At 46.0% G+C, this 19,282-nt stretch overlaps 1 protein-coding gene across 2 annotated transcripts in view; it reads left to right on the forward strand.

Annotated features, from left to right (window-relative positions):
- Positions 1 to 19,282, forward strand: part of Rpgrip1 (RPGR interacting protein 1) — a 56,408-nt gene that overhangs the window by 22,448 nt on the left and 14,678 nt on the right. Inside the window, exons 9-19 of one of the 2 annotated variants that reach the window (XM_036199159.1) lie at positions 2,177 to 2,250; positions 4,400 to 4,530; positions 7,064 to 7,224; positions 8,357 to 8,500; positions 8,915 to 9,065; positions 12,014 to 12,466; positions 12,704 to 12,858; positions 13,948 to 14,290; positions 15,958 to 16,139; positions 16,398 to 16,601; positions 16,871 to 17,009. In XM_036199159.1, coding sequence (XP_036055052.1) covers positions 2,177 to 2,250; positions 4,400 to 4,530; positions 7,064 to 7,224; positions 8,357 to 8,500; positions 8,915 to 9,065; positions 12,014 to 12,466; positions 12,704 to 12,858; positions 13,948 to 14,290; positions 15,958 to 16,139; positions 16,398 to 16,601; positions 16,871 to 17,009 — 2,137 coding nt within the window. Of the gene's footprint in view, positions 1 to 2,176; positions 2,251 to 4,399; positions 4,531 to 7,063; positions 7,225 to 8,356; positions 8,501 to 8,914; positions 9,066 to 12,013; positions 12,467 to 12,703; positions 12,859 to 13,947; positions 14,291 to 15,957; positions 16,140 to 16,397; positions 16,602 to 16,870; positions 17,010 to 19,282 lie in introns of those variants that run through there. The other variant, XM_036199160.1, reaches the window with a different exon arrangement.

A 19,282-nucleotide genomic window follows, 5' to 3' on the forward strand; every position in this document is an offset into this window, starting at 1 on the left:
ACGTGCCGTATTCGAGGGTCGGGAGCAGCTCAGTTATAGAGTACTTGCCTAGCACATCCAAAGCCCTGGATTTGTTCCTTAACATTGCCTAAAGCAGGTAGGATGCTGGGCATGGTGTCACATGCCTTTAGTTCCAGCACTTGAGAGGCAGAGGCAGGGGGACCTCAGAATTCAGTCTGTCCTGGTGAAAGCCTGACTCAGCAAAACATGTGTTGACACACATCTGTAATCTTAGCAAAATGGAAGCGAAATGGTGAGATGTTCAAGGTCTTCTTTTGATGTACAGTGAGGTTGAGACCAGCTTGGGCTACATGATAAACAAACAAACACACAAATGTGTGTGCTGCCTGCAAATTGGGATAAAGGATTTCAGCCTCAAGCTGAATTGAATCATACAAGTTCTCTCATGAGTATAATCAGCGGCTCGGTATTAGGTTCAGTTATAACACATTTATAAGGATTAAGTGTTTTATGCCAGATTTTTTTGTAATTTAAAATTTGCCCTGCAACAGCTCTAAAATAATATAAAAGGTGTCATTTCAGGACTGATGGAAATTTTAAAAAGGGATAAACTTCACTCATCAGCAATAAAATACAAAATTGATCAGTGACTAGAGACCATTTTCCTCTATCAGATTTACTTACATAAATATTCACAGTTCTTTGTGTGTGTTCTCATATACTATATAAGTTCTTCGGAAAAATTTAGTTGTTTTCATGCATATTTTGAATGTACACCCCTTTAATCTTGCAATTTCCTTCTTAGAGTTGTATCTTACAGCACTGCTCTGACAGCGGAACAAAGGTGTATGTATGTACAAGGCTGTTTGCAGTAGCCTTTCTATTTGTAAAAGGCTAGAAAAAGTGTAAACGTCCATCAAGCCCTCAATATTGCTATGAGTGTGTGCCCTGCCTTCCTTAACAGGCCTCCCAACAACTAAATTTCTTTCTTTTTTTCTTTTTTCTTCTTTTTTTTTTTTTTGGTTTTTCGAAGCAGGGTTTCTCTGTGTAGCTTTGCACCTTTCCTGGAACTTGCTCTGTAGACCAGGCTGGCCTCGAACTCACAGAGATCCGCCTGCCTCTGCCTCCCGAGTGCTGGGATTAAAGGCGTGCGCCACCACAGCCCGGCCCCAACAACTAAATTTCTCTGCTTTAGTAACTAAAAAAAGTTTTCTATTCATCAGACTGTCTATGTCTTATGAATAAACAGCCAAGTAATTTCAAAAAAAACAAAAACAAACAAACAAACAAAATATATGTGTGTGCTGGACCAAGTCTGAGGCCCTGAGGGGGACCTTTTTTATTTTTTAGTTTTTATTATTCTTTTTTATTAAAACCTGCTGCATTCTAACTTAAAGATGTTAAAAATGAGCATCATGGGGCTGGAGAGAGATGGCTCAGAGGTTAAGAGCACTGACTGCTCTTCCAGAGGTCCTGAGTTCAATTCCCAGCAATCACATGGTGGCTCACAACCATCTGTAATGAAATCTGGTGCCCTCTTCTGTATACATAATAAACAAACAAACAAACAAATAAATAAATAAAATCTTTAAAAAAACTGAGGATCAATATGGCTGTTCCCTGAAAAACATTTATTATTTTATGACTGTTGGTGCTCTGCTTGCCTGTGTGCTGATGCACCACGTGCGTGTCTAGTATTTGCTGGAGTCATTTGAAGGCATTAGATCCCCTGAAAATGGGGTTAGAGATGGTTGTGAGCCATCAAGTGGGTGCTGAGACTCAAACCCAGGTCCTTGGGAAGAGCAGCCAGTGTTCTTAGCTCCTAACCTGTCTCTCTAGCCTTGCACTTCATTTTTTCATATGAGAACACTGAGCCTCCAAAAGGTTTAAACCACATAGTTTAGGTGATTGCAACATTTGAGAATTTATGCTTGTCCATTTTCCAAAGTCTTTTCTCTTTCTTTTTCTTTTGCTGTTTCTTGAGACAGGGTCTCACTGTGTAGCTCTGCCTAGTCTGAAATGTGCTCTGTAGACCAGCTGGCCTCGAACTCACAGAGATCTTCCTGCCTCTGCCTCCTGAGTGCCAAGGTTAATCTGGTGTACCACCAGGACTGGCTGTCTTTTTTCCTTACATTTATTTATTGTGTAGGTACATAGACCACCACTTAAGTGTGGAGGTCATAGGACATGGTCTCAAGGATTCTGTCGTTATTAGTTTCAGGTCAGAGTTGAAGATTTGGAAAATGAACGAAAATTGCTGAGTGACAGTTATGGCAGACTCTTGGAAAGGTAAGTACAAAGTATGGCCCCAGAGCACTGTTTTCTATAAGAGAATTATGGAACTTTACAACTTCAACAGACTGAACAGGCATGGTGTCACATACCTTTAATCCCAGCATTCCAGAGCAGAGGCAGGCAGAGATGGAGGCCACCAGGCCAGCCTGGTCTACAGAATGAGTTCCAGGACAGCCAGGGCTGTCTGGGTGTGTTGTCTGCATGTGTGCATATACATCATAAATGTGCCTGGTGTCTGCCTCTTGAGACTAGAAGAGGGTGTTGGATCCCTTGGAACTGGAGTTACAGATGTGGGTGCTGGGAACTGAACCGAGGTTCCCTGGGAGAGCAATTAGTGTTCTTATCTGTTGAGCCATCTCTCCAGCTTTTCATTTTAATTTTTCCACAATAAACATACACTCATGTATTAATTTTGTAATTAAAAAAATCTAGCTGTGCTCCATGGCACAGGTCTGTAATTCCAGCTATTCCAGGAGCTGAGCCAAGTAGATCATAAGTTCAAAGCCTACCTGGGCTACAGAATGAGTTTGAGGACAACCTAGGTAACTCAGTGGGACTCTGTCTCAACATGAAAGTAAAATGAGGGCTGGAGACATTAATGGTAGAGCATTTTCTCACATGGGAGGTCCAGGGTGCAATCCCAGTGCCACTAAGAAAAAGTGCAGAGAAAATGTTTTAAAAATCAAAGTGCCTTTTATCATGATCGAAGACAGCAAAGGGGTGTGTGGTCCTACACCTGTAATCCCAGGATTGAGGAGACTGAGGCAGGAAAATCAAAAGTTTCCACCAAAAAAGAAGCAATAAACGGGCGGTGGTGGTGCACAGGCCTTTAATCCCAGCACTCGGGAGGCAGAGGCAGGTAGATCTCTGTGAGTTTGAGGCCAGCCTGGTCTACAGAGTGAGATCCAGGACAGGCGTAAAAACTACACAGAGAAACCCTGTCTCGGAAAAAACAAACAAACAAACAAACAAACAAACAAAAACAACAAAAAAAAAGGAAGCAATAAAGAGCGGGAAGCAGATTGGGGCTGCAGGAGAGGTCTCAGGGCGGCACCCTGATCAGGTGATGGTGAAGCTCTCCTGTGGCATTAGCTGCTGCTGGTCTCTTTATCACTCAGAATATTTGTTATCTTCTTGAGTCTTCAGGTGATATATAATGCAGCCTTGCACTTACTGTGTCGCCAAGAATGACCTTGGACTTCTGCTCTTCCTGCCTCCACCTCCAGAAAGCTGGGATTACAGGTGCATGCCACCATACTTGGTCTGTGTAGTGCTTAGGACTGAACGCAGGACCTTGTGTATGCTAGGCAACAAACCTTGGGGGGGGGCACAGGGTGCTGGGATTAAAGGCATGTGTTACCACCACCCAAGCAAATTGTTTTTATATGACATTTATTCAGAAACAACGTTTTTTGTTTTTGTTTTTTTGCTCTTTTGAGACTGTTTCCTCTGTCTTGGAACTCACTCTGTAGACCAGGCTGGCCTTAATCTCAGAGATCTACCTGCCCCTGTTCCCCCTCCCCCAAGTGCTGGGATTAAAGGTGTGTGCCACACTTGCTGGAACATGTTTTTTGTTTTGTTTTGTTTTTAATGTCAGTTAATGTATAAGTTACAAATGGATGTTTTCCACTGGAGGCAGGCCTAACAGCGATACACCACAGGGTGGTGGTGAAAAGCTTGTTTTTGTCCTTGAGTACAATAAGTCATTTAAAACGGCAGTCTAATTTAAAGGCACATGCTCTCTAAAGCAGCCAGTGGCAAAGGCAGACAAGGGGACGAGGGTGAGAAAAGAAAGCTCCTGTTTCTCAGTTCTAACTTGGGAAGCCTCAGCATGCCTTAACAACACACGGGGTGCCTAAGGAAAGCCATCATGTCGGAGAAGTTCCTTGGGAGCTGAATAACTGGGGCGCTAGCCTAGTGGAATCCTGGAGACTTAGGTAGAAGAGACACTGAGCAGCTCCTCAATGCCACCCAAAAGTTCCAAAGCAGTTGGCAAATGACAGTTACAAACCAAGCCAGGGCAGTAAAACCATGTGGAGAAAGGAATGATCAACTAGGTCCCAGAGATGCTGAAACTGTGTAACAAAGATGCCTTGGCCTACCCCTTTGAGGGGTCACCTGACACCGTGCCTCCACTTTTCAGCATGCTGGATAGCAACCAGCCACCTCACTGGAGCAGTCAGCTCGCCAGGGAGCCACTACCACAGCAAGCCTGTTCACTGGGCGCTGGGCTAGAGGGAACAAACCTCTTCCTCCAGGCAACCAACGTGAAAGGTGGGTCAGGCCCGAAAGAGCTTTCTCAAGGGCAGTGCCCTCGGCGTCTGGCTTGGGAGATAGGGAGCTTGGGCCTTTACGTCTCCTGTTACCACATGACCCTGTATTTTATGGGTCATCAGTAACAACAGAATTAAAACATAGGCGATGAGGTTTTATTTGGCCAGGAAGACATGATAACTACACACATCGTATGTATACCTTTCTCCACACATCTCTTTCCATTTGGAATGATGTCAACTTCTAACTTCATTGTTTTTAAACATTTTTACTTTATTGATCCTGCTAAAAACAAAAACAAATCTCTCACCCAGTATGATCACACACGCCTTTAATCCCAACACTCAAGAAGCAGAGAGGCAGGCAGATCTCTGTGAGTTCCAGGACAGCCTGGGCTACAGAGTGAGACCCTGTCTTTTTTTTTTTTTTTTTTTTTTTCTTCGAGACAGGGTTTCTCTGTGTAGCTTTGCGCCTTTCCTGGATCTCACTCTGTAGACCAGGCTGGCCTCGAATTCACAAAGATCTGCCTGGCTCTGTCTCCCGAGTGCTGGGATTACAGGCGTGCACCACCACCACCCGGCGAGACCCTGTCTCAAAATACCAAAAGGAGAGAGAGAGAGACAGAGAGAGAGAGAGAGAGAGAGAGAGAGAGAGCGAGCATTTCTCTGTTTTTTGCTTGTTTGTTTTGAATTTGGTCATTTCTGAGATGAGTGGAAAAAAATCACTCATTGTTTTTTATTTTGTTTTGATGTCTAAAATTGAGGATCGAATACTACTGATAGATTTCTGGGTTTCTGCTACCATTTTAGTTCCTGTCTCTTTTCCTGATTGGTTTGGTGCCTGGGATTTAAGGGAGGGCCTCCCACACGTTAGGCCAGTGCTCTGCCATGGGCTCTGTCACCCATTCCTGCACTAACCACCCGCCTTTTTTTTTTTTTTTTTGAGACGAAGTGTCACTATGGCTCAATCTGGCCTCAAACTCTCAGTCTTTTTACCCCCAAATTCCATATGGATTACAGGCTTACACATACCACCATGCCCAGCCCAGCCGGTCTTCACTCTTGTGTCACAGGAGATAGTTGGTTTTTTTTTTTCCCCCGAGACATGGTTTCTCTATGTAGTTTTGGCGCCTTTCCTGGATCTCGCTCTGTAGCCCAGGCTGGCCTCAAACTCACAGAGATCCACCTGCCTCTACCTCCTGAGTGCTGGGATTGAAGGCATGCGCCACCACCGCTGGCCAGGAGATAGTTGTTTAAAAGACTTTTAAACTGGGTGATGGTGCACACCTTTAATCCCAGCACTCTGGAGGCAGAAGCAGGCGGATCTCTGTGAGTTCGAGGCCAGCCTGGTCTACCAAGTGAGTTCCAGGAAAGGCGCAAAGCTACACAGAGAAACCCTGTCTCGAAAAACCAAAAAAAAAAAAAAAAAAAAAAAAGGCTTTTAAACAGTGCCGGGAAGACTGTCCTCTTCATATGGTCTCAATTCCTGCTGGATAGTTTTTCCAATTTTTCTTTAGATCCTAGTATATTCAAATGAGAAAGTACAGCAAAGAAACAACACAAGGACAAAAAGGCCCACCTTTGCCTTCTAAGACATAGCAGGGGATGGAGAGTTGAAGCTAGCTTGGGCTATGTAGGGAGACTCTGTCTGTCTCTAACAAAACAAAGGGACAAGAAGGAGCCTTCATGTCCGGTAGGGATGGTGCACACCTTTTGGATCTCTGAGTTCGAGGCCAGCCTGGTCGACAGAATGAGTTCTAGGACAGCCAGGGCTACACAGAGGAACCCTGTCTCAAACAAACAGAGCAAAAAAGACAAAAGAAAAAAAGAGCCTTCATGCAGAAGCCGTGAAATAAGAAAGCCTAGGAACACACGCCAAGCACCTGGCAGTATGCATAAGGTACAAACTAAGTCTTATAAGGTCCGAGGAATTCTCACGCAACTTCTCTGATGCTCCCTGAGTGCCCTGCACCCTGAACATCAGTGGCCTCCCTTTCCTGAGATCCCAGCCTCCCTCCAGTCAGGGTGGGTATGGAGATGGGGAATACAGAGAACAAATGGCCAGAAGTCACAGTCGAATGAAGTTGGTGAGAGACTGGCTTGGATTGTGCTATCAAAGAAGTAATATTTAGTGGGGGAATGTAGCTCGGTTGGTAGAGTGCTTTTGAATGCATAAGACCCTGGTGTTCATCATGTGCATTACCCACCCCCCAGCTCCTTAACCCTTCCCAAACGTACAATTGGCCTGTCCCAGGCAGTCAAGTGACTGTCCTGTTGTTCTTGTTTCCCTCTCCATCCCACAATTCCTTGGGTCTTCGTCTACCTTCTTGATTTTACCTTAGAAGTTCAAGTGTCACCTCAGATAACGGAGTCAGTAGGCTAGAGGTCCTTTTGTGTCAGCAAGAGGGAATTGGCTTTTCCCTCTTGAAAGGGAAATGAAGCCTTGGAGCAAAGCATGATTTCACCATGTCACACTTGATTCAACTCCATGGTTGTCAGTAACTGACTTCAAGTCTCTGGATTCCTGTTGTCAGCAACTCAAGGTGAAGATCTGAAGCTTGAAATCACCAACGTCTATTACCAGGATGAACAGCAAGAAGAGGCAATAGCCACAATGCCCCGGTCTCCGTCTCCGGAAGAGCTGTCTGGACTGGCTGCTCTGCCCACTCTGTTCCAACACATAGATGAGAGAGAGGTAAACAAGTGTCTCTGCTGAAAGGTTTCAGGCAGGGAAAAACCAAAGGGACAGGACTCTGAAGAGGCTGACAGGAGGTAGAGTTTCGTGAGCCCCACCCAGCACCCCCATGCCTTACAGCTCAGAAGAGGCAGGCGCTCCATTATGGTTCATTAGCATTTCAAACAAGATTTATTTATTTTATTTAGTATGTGAGTATCGTGTTTGCATGTGTGTCTGGGCACCATGTGTGTACCGGTGCCCAGGGTGGTCGGAAGAAGGCATTAGATTCCCTAGAACTGGAGTTATGGATGGTTGTGAACTACCAGGTAGGTACTGGGAATAGATTCCCTAGAACTGGAGTTATGGATGGTTGTGAACTTCCAGGTAGGTACTGGGAACCAAACCCTGGCCTGCTGCAAGAGCAGTAAGTGCTCTTAATCACTGAGCATCTCTCCAGCCCCTTTTGTGTAATTTTTCAAGATTTATTTCTACTTTATGCATAAGAGTACTTTGCTTGCACGTATGCACGTGTACCACACATGTGCGGTGCCTACGGAGGTCAGAAGAGGGCATTGAATCCCTGGAACTGGAGTTTCAAACAGTTGTGAGCTGCCATGTGGGTTCTGGGAGTTGAACCTGGGTCCTCTGCCAACGCAGGCAGTGCTCTTAACCCCTGAGCCATGTCTCCTGGCCCCAGATTCTTTAGACTCAGACTTGAGATGATCTACCGAAGAGCGCACCGCCATGTTGGTTTCTTTCCTTATAGCTTCGTGTACGTACAGGACGAGTTTGTGTGAGCACATGTGCCTCAGTGCATGTGTGGCATGTGTGAAGGTCAGCGGGGGCAGCTTTGTGGAGCTGCTTCTCCCCTTCCACCTTCATGTGGTTTGCAGGGATTGAACTCAAGTCCCGAGACTGAACAGCAAGTGCTTTATCCCCGCAGCCAGCCCACCAGCCTTCAGACCGCCCTCTGAAAACTGTGTCATTCACTAACACGCTGACTGAGACCCCCGGTGGGGAGGAGAGAGCCCTCCTTGTACGTTCTGGAGGAAATGTGCTGCTGGCCTTTTTACAGCCCTCAACAGCTGCTTTAGAGAGACGGTCGCCACCGTAACCTGCCATATTTATTCTTGTTTTCCCGCCCGTGTAGTCCAGCGACCCAGACACTCAGGAAGAAAACAACCTATCCCAGATGCTGAGCGAATTGCAAGTGTCGCATGCAGAGACCACGATGGAGCTAGAAAAGACCAGAGACATGCTCCTTCTGCAGCGCAAAATCAACGTGTGTTATCAGGTGCAAGGAAAGGTGGCTTAGGAAAGGAACAGGAGGCTGGGCATATGGGAACCATGGGTTTCTAGGGCTGGTGGTTAGAGGTGTGCTTCCCATGGAAGAACCCGAGGGCTTGCTCACACATGCCCAGGCACCCTGGCCTTAGAAGTCAGCTAAGGGGCCGCTCATGAAATGGCAAGTGCTAAGGTTCTGAGTTCCTTTCTCCCCCAAAGTCCTAGGGAAATAATCACCTTCCCGTGCCCCAAGTGTAACTGGGCGTGAAGGTTCACCGGGAAACCGTAGCTTTCTTCCTGGGACACACCCACCCTGCTGAGGAGGTGGCGGTCTCCTCTCCACCCAGCAAGGTCCAGTTTTAAAGCCGGGGCTCTTTGGTTCTGTGCCACTGAGAGGAAAAGTTCGGCTTTCATTTCTTTGCAGGACGAGCTGGAGGCGATGATGACAAAGGCTGATAACGAAAACAGGGACCACCAAGAGAAACTGGAGATGCTGAATCACCTCCTAGACCTCAAGAACAGCCGCATAAAGCAGCTGGAAGGTATTTTAAGAAGCCACGGCCTTCCAACATCTGGCAAGTCTTAGCACTTTGTTTTCATCTTGGGTGATGTCACATGACTAACAGTGACCTGCCTGACTCTCTCTCCTGCTTCCTTCCTCTCTTCTCTGTGGTTTTGATACATGGCTTGTGACCTCTTTTTCTTCATCTGGTCTGTGTGAGTCTCTGATTTTTCTGGAGAATTTCCACAGGGCCAGTGGTGCTTCCGGGCGGGTTAGGAAAGTGTCACTAAGGGTGACCCTAAGACTGTTGGTGACTCTCTCCTTCCCTCTCTGTCATTTCTTCAACCCAGTCCTGTCAGCCGCGAAGACGGTTCTCGCCGGGTGACATCTCTGTCACTCATTTCCTGTCTTTCTTTCTCTCTGAAAATCTCTGTTGCAGTTTAAGGATGTTAGCAGAGGCAGGGAGGTGTCACCCAGTGCATTTCCTATTCAGGTTCTTCCTATGTAGTATAGTCACTTTGGGACAGGGTCTGGTCTCACCCCCGAGCAGGCTCAGTGTGGGGAGAGATGACTTAACCCACACCCAACTCACCACAGTCTCATATTTAAAGCAGAAGTCACTGCCATCAGCATACGAGGAGCCACTGTGGAGTGGATTCTCCGGGCAAGAGTCCGTCATACGCAGGTTCTCTCGTGAACATAGCACTGAACAGGGAGGTGGGTGGGGCTTACTACGCAAGGGTGAGTTTGGTGAGGCTGCTGCCAGATAAAAAGGCAGTCCTCCCTTGATTGAGTCCTGGCTCAGACTCAAGGTCTGTCTCATGGTAAACACCCTTACCTCGGTCTGAAGGCTGTCTGCTTTCACTTTCTTGACCCCTGCCAAGACAGAATAGTTTTTCCATGTATACCACTTAGTTATTTAATTTCCTTCCTTCCTCCTTTCTTTTTCCTTCTATCTTTCTTTCCTTCTATCTTTCTTTCTTTCTTTCTTTCTTTCTTTCTTTCTTTCTTTCTTTCTTTTAAAGATTTATTTATTTATTATGTACACAGAAGAGGGCACCAGATGTCATTACAGATGGTTGTGAGCCACCATGTGGTTGCTGGGAATTGAACTCAGGATCTCTGGAAGAACAACCAGTGCCATCTCTCCAGCCCTTCTTCCTTCCTTCCTTCCTCCCTCCCTTCCTTCTCTCTCTCTCTCTCTCTCTCTCTCTCTCTCTCTCTCTCTGCAGGAACTGGTTCTCTCTTTCCATCATGCAGGCTCTACAGAATTGAACTCAGGTCCTTAGGCTTGGCAGCAAGCACACTAACCTCCTATACCATCTTGTCCTGCCCCTGCCCACCTTTAAACATGAAGAAATGGGGGGGTGCTGGAGAGATGCTCAGCAGTTATGAGCAGTTGTTGCTCTTGCGAAGGACCGGGGTTCAGTTCCCAGCACTCACATGGATGCTAGCAACTATCTGTAACTCCAGTTCCAGAGGATCTAGCAACCTCCTTCTGGGCACATATGGTACTTACACATATATGCTGGCAGAGTACAAAAAGCAAAAAAAAAAAAAAAAAAAAAAAAAATCTTAAATGTTATTTATATAGGTGTTTTGCCTGCATGTATGTCTGTGTTCCATGTTTGTGCCTGCAAAGATCTGAAGAAGAGGGTGTCTGTTCAGTAGAACTGGAGTTTCAGACAGTTATGAGCTGGCTGCCTTGCAGGTACTGGGAACCAATCTCAGTTCCTTTGGAAGAGCAACCAGTGCTCTTATCCACTGGTCCGTCTCTCCAGCCACCACCACATCCCATTGTGTTAAGCATTTTAAGTTTTTTATTTTTAGCTTTCCTTTTAGTAAAACTTTTTAAAAACTTTAGTTTTAAGTTTTACTTACAAATATGCTTGTATGTCTATGTGGAAATATATGCACATGTGTGCAGGTGCCCACAGAGGCCAGAAGAGAATGTTGGGTCCCCTGGAGCTGGAGTTACAGGCAGTTGTGAGCCACGTGACATGGATACCTAAACTCAGGTACTCTGGAAGAGCAACAAACAAACAAATGAATAAACAAATGAATGAGTAATAAATAAATCAACATTCTGATATGCCCAGAACATTTTTATTCTACAGATTTAATTTTATTTTCTTTTCTTTTTTTTTCCTGAGACAGGGTTTCTATGTGTAGCTTTACCTGTCCTGGAACTCACTCTGTAGACCAGGCTGGCCTTGAACTCAGAGATCTGCCTGCCTCTGCCTCCAAGTGCTGGGATTAAAGGCGAATGCTACCATCACCTAGCTAGATTTAACTCTTCGAGTAAGGTATTCACACTGTAGGGATTCAGATGTTCCCAGTGTGAAGTAGATTCCCATCTGAAAAGGTTTCTGATTGGCTGGCCTTGAAAACCATGAATGGTTTCGGGTCTGTCTCCACGCCTTGCATCCCATGGACAGCATTTTCTACCTCTTTCCTCTAAGTTTCCTTTCTTACATTTGAACCCATCACCCTTTGATCAAAGTGGATTTCTTGATCTCTTGTAATGAAATCAACATCTGACCAGAGAACAAGGAGCCTTCTTGTAACTGAGCTGGCTGGCTCTACCTAGGCAGCCTTTCCAGGTGGCCAGGGATAATGTGAAAAACGCCATCCGTCACTTCTTACTCTTTCCAAGGCAGACATAGCAATCTTTCAGAAATACATTTTATGTTTCTGGTACTTCTCTTTTAGAGTAACCTACACATCCATAGGACCTTGATGGGAGTTGATGCCATTTGTGAGATGGCTTGCAGCTCCTGAGTGTGGTGGTCACTTCTCAGGCCCTCACTTTGCCTTTCCCATGAGGCAGGCCATGGTCATTTCGCCTTTAGGATTCAAAGCTTCTGGTTGTCACTGCGTGCTTTTCTTCTTGAATCTTACGGTCTCTTGAAATGATCTCAGCTTGGACTTCCACGATTTATTTTCCTCCCATTTACCCTCCATACCCTGAGGATGAGCTCTCTACCTTTTAATGCACAGGCAGCATTCTTTCCCCTGTAGAGCAGCTCAAGGACGTTGCTTACGGCACTCGGCAGCCGTCAATGCGCCTGGAGCCACAGCCAGCCCACAGAGGCGAGGATGAAGTGGACCTTTCTCTGCTGCATCGAAATGAGAATCTTTTGGAAGTACACATCCACCAGGCTTTCCTGACCCCTGCTGCCCTTGTGCAGGCTGGAGATACACAACCTACAACTTTCTGCACTTACTCCTTCTATGATTTTGAAACCCACTGCACCCCCCTCTCTACTGGGCCACAGCCCCTCTATGATTTCACCTCCCAGTTTGTGGTGCAGACAGATTCCCTTTTCTTGTACTACCTTCAAGGATCTTCAGTCCGGCTTGATCTCCATCAGGCCGTGACTAGTGAGCATCATATCCTTGCAACTGGATGGATTTCATTTGACAAGGTGCTAGAGACCGTGGAGAAAGTCCATGGCTTGGCCACACTTACTGGTAAGTGCTTTTGGCTTCTTGTAGCCCTTAGGAAATTGCCAAAGCCTGGAGCTGCTTCCTGGTAGTTTCCCTTTTCCATCCTCTGCCCCCAGGCTGGCCCTGGACTCCTGGCAATCCTCCTGCTTCAGCCTCTCAAGTGCTGGGATGTTGGGCATTTCACCAGCCTGGCTTCTGTTCTATTCTTGACTTTTACCACACTCTATATTCTCCATGCCTTTCGTGCTTTTTGCTATTCAGGAGCTGGTGGAGAAGACTTGGGGGTGTTAGAGTACTGGATGAGACTGTGCTTGCCCCTAAAATCCAGCTTCCAGGCAAGCAATAAGCGAAAGAAAGCCCAGGCCTACCTGTCAGTCAATGTGCTTGGAGCTTGGAAGGCCCCGGAGGATGATGAGGTGAGAAAAAAGATGTACTCATGCATCTCATGTCATCAGCCAGGTGGCCCCCCCAAAAAGGACTTGCTTTCCGGTCCTCTATGAGTACTCTCGAATGTGGAAAAACTGCTACATGAAAGCCAGTCCAGATTCTTCCCGAGGTTAAACTTGAGCAGAAATGAATTCATGCCCAGGGTTCGATACTTCTCTTTGTTGTGAACACATCAGCTTCTCTCCACCAATCTCCTTTTGTAATTGTAATTTTTATCACAATCAGTGATCGGCACCGATAGGAAGGTGGTCTGTGGAGGGCTACGCCTTCAGGTACCGGAGTCAGGCAGGCTTCTCGCAATTCCCCAACAAGGGAAACTCAGATTCAGTCCCAACCCCCGAGAGCTCCCACTCCATGCTTCTCTCAAAGTCAAGTCCCACTCGCCACGCTGTTACTAGGCAGTTCAGTCTGGCCTGGCAGTTCCCTCCGGCTGGGTCCATCTTAACGTGCTCGGTGAGCTTCCCGTGCCTCTATGTCAGTCTTCGCTAAAGTTGGAAATTGGGGCCCGTTAACCTTCGTCTTTTCACTTTAACCCTAGCCTCGTCCTCGTCTTCCAACTATTAGAGCTTGCAACACTGTCCCACAGCGAGTATCTGTCGAGTCCCGCCCATTTTGGTCATCTTGTCTTCTCCTTTCTAAGCTTTGGTTCGGACATTTCCCACTGCTGTAGTTTTATCGACTTTCTACAAAAGAAAATCTAATATCCAGTTAAAATGAATAAACAGCATACATTTATTTATTTATGTATTGTGCTTGTACATGCCATGGTATGCATCGAGAGGTCATAGGACAACACGCAGGAGTAATTTCTCTTCTCCTACCGTGTGGGAACTGGGATCGCAGCTAGCTAGCTTCATTCTCTCTATCATTCGGTAGGGTAAGCCTGAGGATGAGTTTCCCCCTGCAGCCACCAGAGCCAGGGACAGGCAGACGATGGCCACCAGGCTTCCTCAGGACCTGGCAGAATAGGTGTCTAGGTCATGATCCTTCCCCGCTCTGTGGGCTGCACTATAACATTTTCTCAGGCTGCCCTGAGTCCAAGATCAACATCTTTCCAGTCCAGATCCGAGACTTGGACACCTCGGAACAAACTGCGGATTGAAATCACCAGGTGCTGCGGCCTCCGGAGTCGATGGCTGGGAACTCAACCCAGTCCGTATGTCGTGTACCGCTTCTTCACCTTTCCTGACCACGACACCACCATCATCCCAGCCAGCAACAACCCATACTTTAAAGACCAGGCTCTGTTCCCAGTGCTTGTGACCTCTGACCTGGACCAGTATCTGAGGCGGGAGGCCCTGTCTGTATACGTTTTTGATGATGAAGACTCGGAGCCTGGCTTCTATCTTGGTCGAGCTCACGTGCCCTTGCTGCCTCTTGCACAAAACAAATCTATCAAAGGTGGGCGTTACACCTTTCGGTGATCTCCCCAGTATCACCTCCCTGTCCTTACTCAACTTTTTTTTTAAAGATCTATTTATTGTGTATACGGTGCTCTGCCTGCATGTATCTCATTACAGATGGTTGTGAGCCACCATGTGGGTGCTGGGACTTGAACTCAGGACCTCTGGGAGAGCAGCCGGTGCTCCTAACCTCTGAGCCATCTCTCCAGTGCCCCGTACTCAACTCTCTTTGCTTACTTATGTAGAATAGTCACTCTCCCATTGAAGAAACATTGTTTTCACTGTGCACGTGCACGCGTGCTGTGAGTCTGTGAGCGAACATGTCACCATAGGCACTTGGAGGACAGAGGACAACTTTGCAGAGTCCGTTCTTCCCTTTCACCTTGATGTGAGTCCCAGAGATTGAAGTCAGGTCCTTAGACTTGTGTGGTAAGCACCTCTTCCTGCTGAGACATGTTGGCCCGGAACAGTCTCTCTTAAAATCCGAAAGGACTCTGGGATACTATCAAGAGCAACAGAACAAAGATTTACTGCCTTGCTGCTGTGAAAACATGAGCTTCAGCTCTGACCAGTGGCACAGTCAAAATTTCCAAGGAGCCTCAACCCACAGCCCAAATCCCGTACCTCTATCTCTGAAAACCTTATGCTAAACGTGGCGTCTTCTGCCTTGAATCCCAGCACTTGGGAGGCAAAGCACAGACTGAGCTACAGAGTGTGTTCCAGGCCACTCAGGGCTGTGTAGTAAGACCTTGAAAAAAAACGAAACGGAACGAAATGAAAATGAAAAACAAAAATCTGAGCAAGGACAAAAACTCTTCCATGCTCCCCAGTACTCGCCTTTTTAAAGACTTGTTTCCCGGTTCATGACGAGAGATCTAAGCAAAACTCAACACTCCCTTGTCATCTCATTGCTATTAAAACATTAGAGGTGACCATGGCAGATGACAACAAGGGCAGACCTCAGTGGTCCTGAGCTGAGCTCTGTTCTACCTTCCTTATTTGCTTACTCAGGGTTGTGGGGTACACCTACAGAGGCTTAGTCTGGCTTCTGTCCGGAGAGAGTTGAGGCAGTGATTTCTAGACTTTTACTAGGCAGAATAGTCAGGATAAGCGGTGTCAACCATATTGAACAAGATTCTGAGTGCCCTTGGAAGTGCATGAGGCCTCTCTCTGGCCAGTATCATAGTTCTTTAAAAACCCAGATCTGACACTTCGGCCTGAGAAGAGAGGCAAGCCACCTACTAGGCAGGGCTGCAAGTCAGAAGCTTATCATTCAGGAAAAAGCCACTTTGCTTGTTTTCTTGGTACCACTTGCGTAGGTGGTAGTTTTCTGGAGATGGCCACAGCATAGGAAGTGCTTAGGGACAGTGAAGTCACATGACATGATTCCATCATGGTCACCTTGACAAGCAAACTGCATTCCTCTCCATGTACATCCTGAGCATCTCTTTCTGGAACTGGGAAATGCCTGTCTTCCCCTATGATACTCCCACTACACTGTTGTTTTGTGTTAATTTTGTATATGTTATGAATTTTAATGTATGTTAATAAATGACTAACAAATGCAATGAATTTTTAAGTGGGAGGAAATAGAAACGATGCTCATAAATAATCACTAGCCTATCTCATGAGACCAGGTGTGACCAGTTTCTCTGTGTCTCTAAGGTGATTTTAATCTCACGGACTCTTCGGAGAAGTCCAACGGATCTATCAAAGTGCAACTAGACTGGGAGTCTGACTACCTGCCCCCAGAGGTCCTGGAACTGGAAGATGAGACAGAGGAGAAGGACATCAAAGACAACTTTGAGGCCTCAAGCACAGAAGAACAGGCCCACTACCTTTCCCAGGTAACTAACTAACTTAGAACTCCCTGGACAGCGGACCTCTCTACACACGCTGTGAAGCCAATTGGAGAGAACAGTCTAAGGGCTGGATAAAGGAAATCCCTTCTGTGAGCACCACGTGTAATCAGATATAATCTAGACGCTCCTGACCGAGCGGATCATCAGGCTTTCCTGTGTAGCGGGGCAAGGGCAGGGGAGAAGGCAAACCAGATGTTGAGCTGTTGTCGTTGAAGGCCGCTTGTCTCTGATTCGTCTGCTCAGGACCTGATGGCATCTACAGAGATTCCCGCCGAGACTGGCCTTCATCAAGTGAAGGGAAAATCCTCTCCAACAGCAGAAAGGAGAGAAAAAGAACGCCAGATTGCATGCTACTCAAGAAGAAAACACAGCAAAAGAACAAATGTCCAAGGCAAGAACCGAATGGAATATCTGAGCCGGAACATCCTGAATGGAAACACGCTGCAGGTAGGCCCCCAGAGACTCCAGAGAGCGGAGCACACGCGGCCATCAGAGGGGAGCGGGGAGGGACAGTGAGGGCAGGAGGGCCACAGGGCCTCCTAGCTGCTTCCACGCGCATTTCTAAAGCCCCTGTGGTTGCCTCCTGTCGGTGTAATTTAGCCCAGCACTTTAGTGCTATGCACGCCATGACCGAGGCTTAGAACACTAACAATACGCGGAGCATTTGTTGATATGTAACATGTAACGCGTGTAACTCTGCTGTCCTTGCTCTGAAGCAGGTGCACTACACAGAGTGGGAGTTCTTAGGGCTCAAGACGTCTGAGGAGGATAGCTTTAAAATTCAGGTCAAGAAAGTGAAAATGCCATTATCCCACTCCGCACTGAGACAGGAGGATCCCTCATATCCTGGAAATGGTATTGTCTTTCTAAGTCCTAATTTTTCTATTGCATAATTTAATTATTTTCTTTTGATAGTATTTATTTTTGTTGCTTTTAATTATGTGTCAGTGTATGTGCCTGCTGGTGGGTATGTGCTTGTGAATCCTGAGTACAGGTGCCTGTGGAAGCCAGAAACGTGGGATCCTCTGAAGCCTCCTGACATGGGTGCTGGGAACTAAACTCAGGACCTCTAGGAGAATGGGTGTTCTTAACCACTGGGCTATCCCTCCGGCTCCTGATTTATTTTCTAAAATTATTTACTGATTTTTGTGTTACGGTGGATCTTAGTTACTTTCCTATTTCTGTGATAAGACACTATGACCTGGGCAACTTTTTCTTTTCTTTTCTTTTCTTTCTTTCTTTCTTTCTTTCTTTTTTTTTTTTTTTTTTTTTTTTTTTGAGGCAGGGTTTCTCTGTATAACAGCTCTGGCTGTCCTGGAACTGACTCTGTAGATCAGACTGGCCTTGAGCTCACAGAGATCCTCCTGCCTCTATTCCTAAGTGCTGGGATTTAAAGGCATATGCCACTATGCCTGGCTGACCTAGGCAACTTATAAAACAAAAAGTTTGTTTGGGGCGAGTCCATCTTGGCGGGGAGTATGGCATCAGGCAGGCAGGGGTGGCACTGGAGCAGTAGCTGAGAGCTCACATCTTGAGACACGATCATGAGGCAGAGAGAAGCACTGGGAATGGCTTGAGTTTTTTGAAACCTCCAAGTTGTCCCCAGTGACACACCTCCTCCACCAATTCCAATTCCACACCTCCTAATCTTTCCAAAACAGTGTCACCAACTGGGGACCAGGCATTCACACCTATGAGCCTGTGGGGGCCATTCTCATTCAGACGGTTAATGGAAAATTAATGTTTCAGTTCCTCTTTCTTATGTTACAAGTGTGAGAAATTAGGCCGATTCAGACATGAATTCTCAAAGGAAATTACCTTTCTATACGTTTATAGCTAGCCTGCTAGCAAGCTAGCTTAGTTTCCTAGTATTTGTAATATGTTAAGTTTCCCTAGAGCTCAGTAAATAATGTCTGCAAAGACATGGGAGGGTTGTTACTGGTTGACTTGTGAGGTTGCGATTCTTCTAACCTAGAGCGAGGCTGGGCTGGAGAGATGGCTCATAGTTAAGAGCCCCGGCTGCTCTTCCAGAGGACCCTGGTTTGGTTCTCATCATTCACAATCATCTGGAATTTCAGTTCCAGAGAACTGCATATTCCTTTTTGGCCTATGTGGCCTATACCAGACATTCATTCACATGGTATGCAGAAATATATGGAAGATTACATCCGCATGCATAGCATAACATTTTATTACTCATATTTTATGTATGCAAATGTGTTTTCACATATGTGTATGTACCTCATGCGTGCTTCAGATGTCAAAAGAGGGTGTCAGGTCTCTTGGAACTCTAGTTACAGATAGTTGTGACCTGCCATATGGGTGCTAAGAATTAAATCCAGGTCCTCTGCAAGAGCATCATGTGCTCTTAACTGCTGAGCCATCTCTCCAGCCCCTTAATTTTTTTTTAAACAGATTATACACCATGACCAAGTAAGAATAGTTCCATAAGCACAAAATTAGTTTCAAAATAGGAAATTAGCCACGTTTGGTGGCCTAAGCCTTTAATCCCAGAACTCCGGGGGCAGAGGTATGATCTTTACAGGTATGAAATCAACTTGATCTACATAAAGTACACTAGGCCAGCCAAGGATACACAGCGAGACCCTGCCTCAAAAAAAAAAAAAAATTAAAATAGGCAATTAATTTAATATACCATAGAATTAAAGTCTAAAAAACTTTGAGATCATTTCATTATTTTGAGGAAAAGAATTTTTTACAAAGTACAACTTCCATTCTTGATAAAAATTCTTAGAAGCCTTAGAATAGAAGGAAATCACTCTGAATGACTGAAGTGTAATAAAATCCACAGCAAACACCACACTCTGAGGCAACCCTGACTTACCTGAAGACTGAAAACAGGGTGTTCATTTTTATTGTTCCTACTGAACAATTTAGTGGAGATATTTTTTTGGAGACAGGGTTTCTCTGTGTAGCCCTGGCTGTCCTGGAACTCTCTGTAGACCAGGCTGATCTTCAACTAAGAGACCTGCCTGCCACTGCCTCCTGAGTGCTGATATTAAAAGGCATGCACCACCATAGTACAGATTCTAACCAGTGAAACAAGGGGAGGAAAAGTAGTCAAAATCATACAGGCTGGAAAGCAAATAGTCTTACCTTTATTTGCA

Source organism: Onychomys torridus, chromosome 9 (genome assembly GCF_903995425.1).
Source record: "Onychomys torridus chromosome 9, mOncTor1.1, whole genome shotgun sequence".
In the NCBI taxonomy this organism is placed as follows: domain Eukaryota; kingdom Metazoa; phylum Chordata; class Mammalia; order Rodentia; family Cricetidae; genus Onychomys; species Onychomys torridus.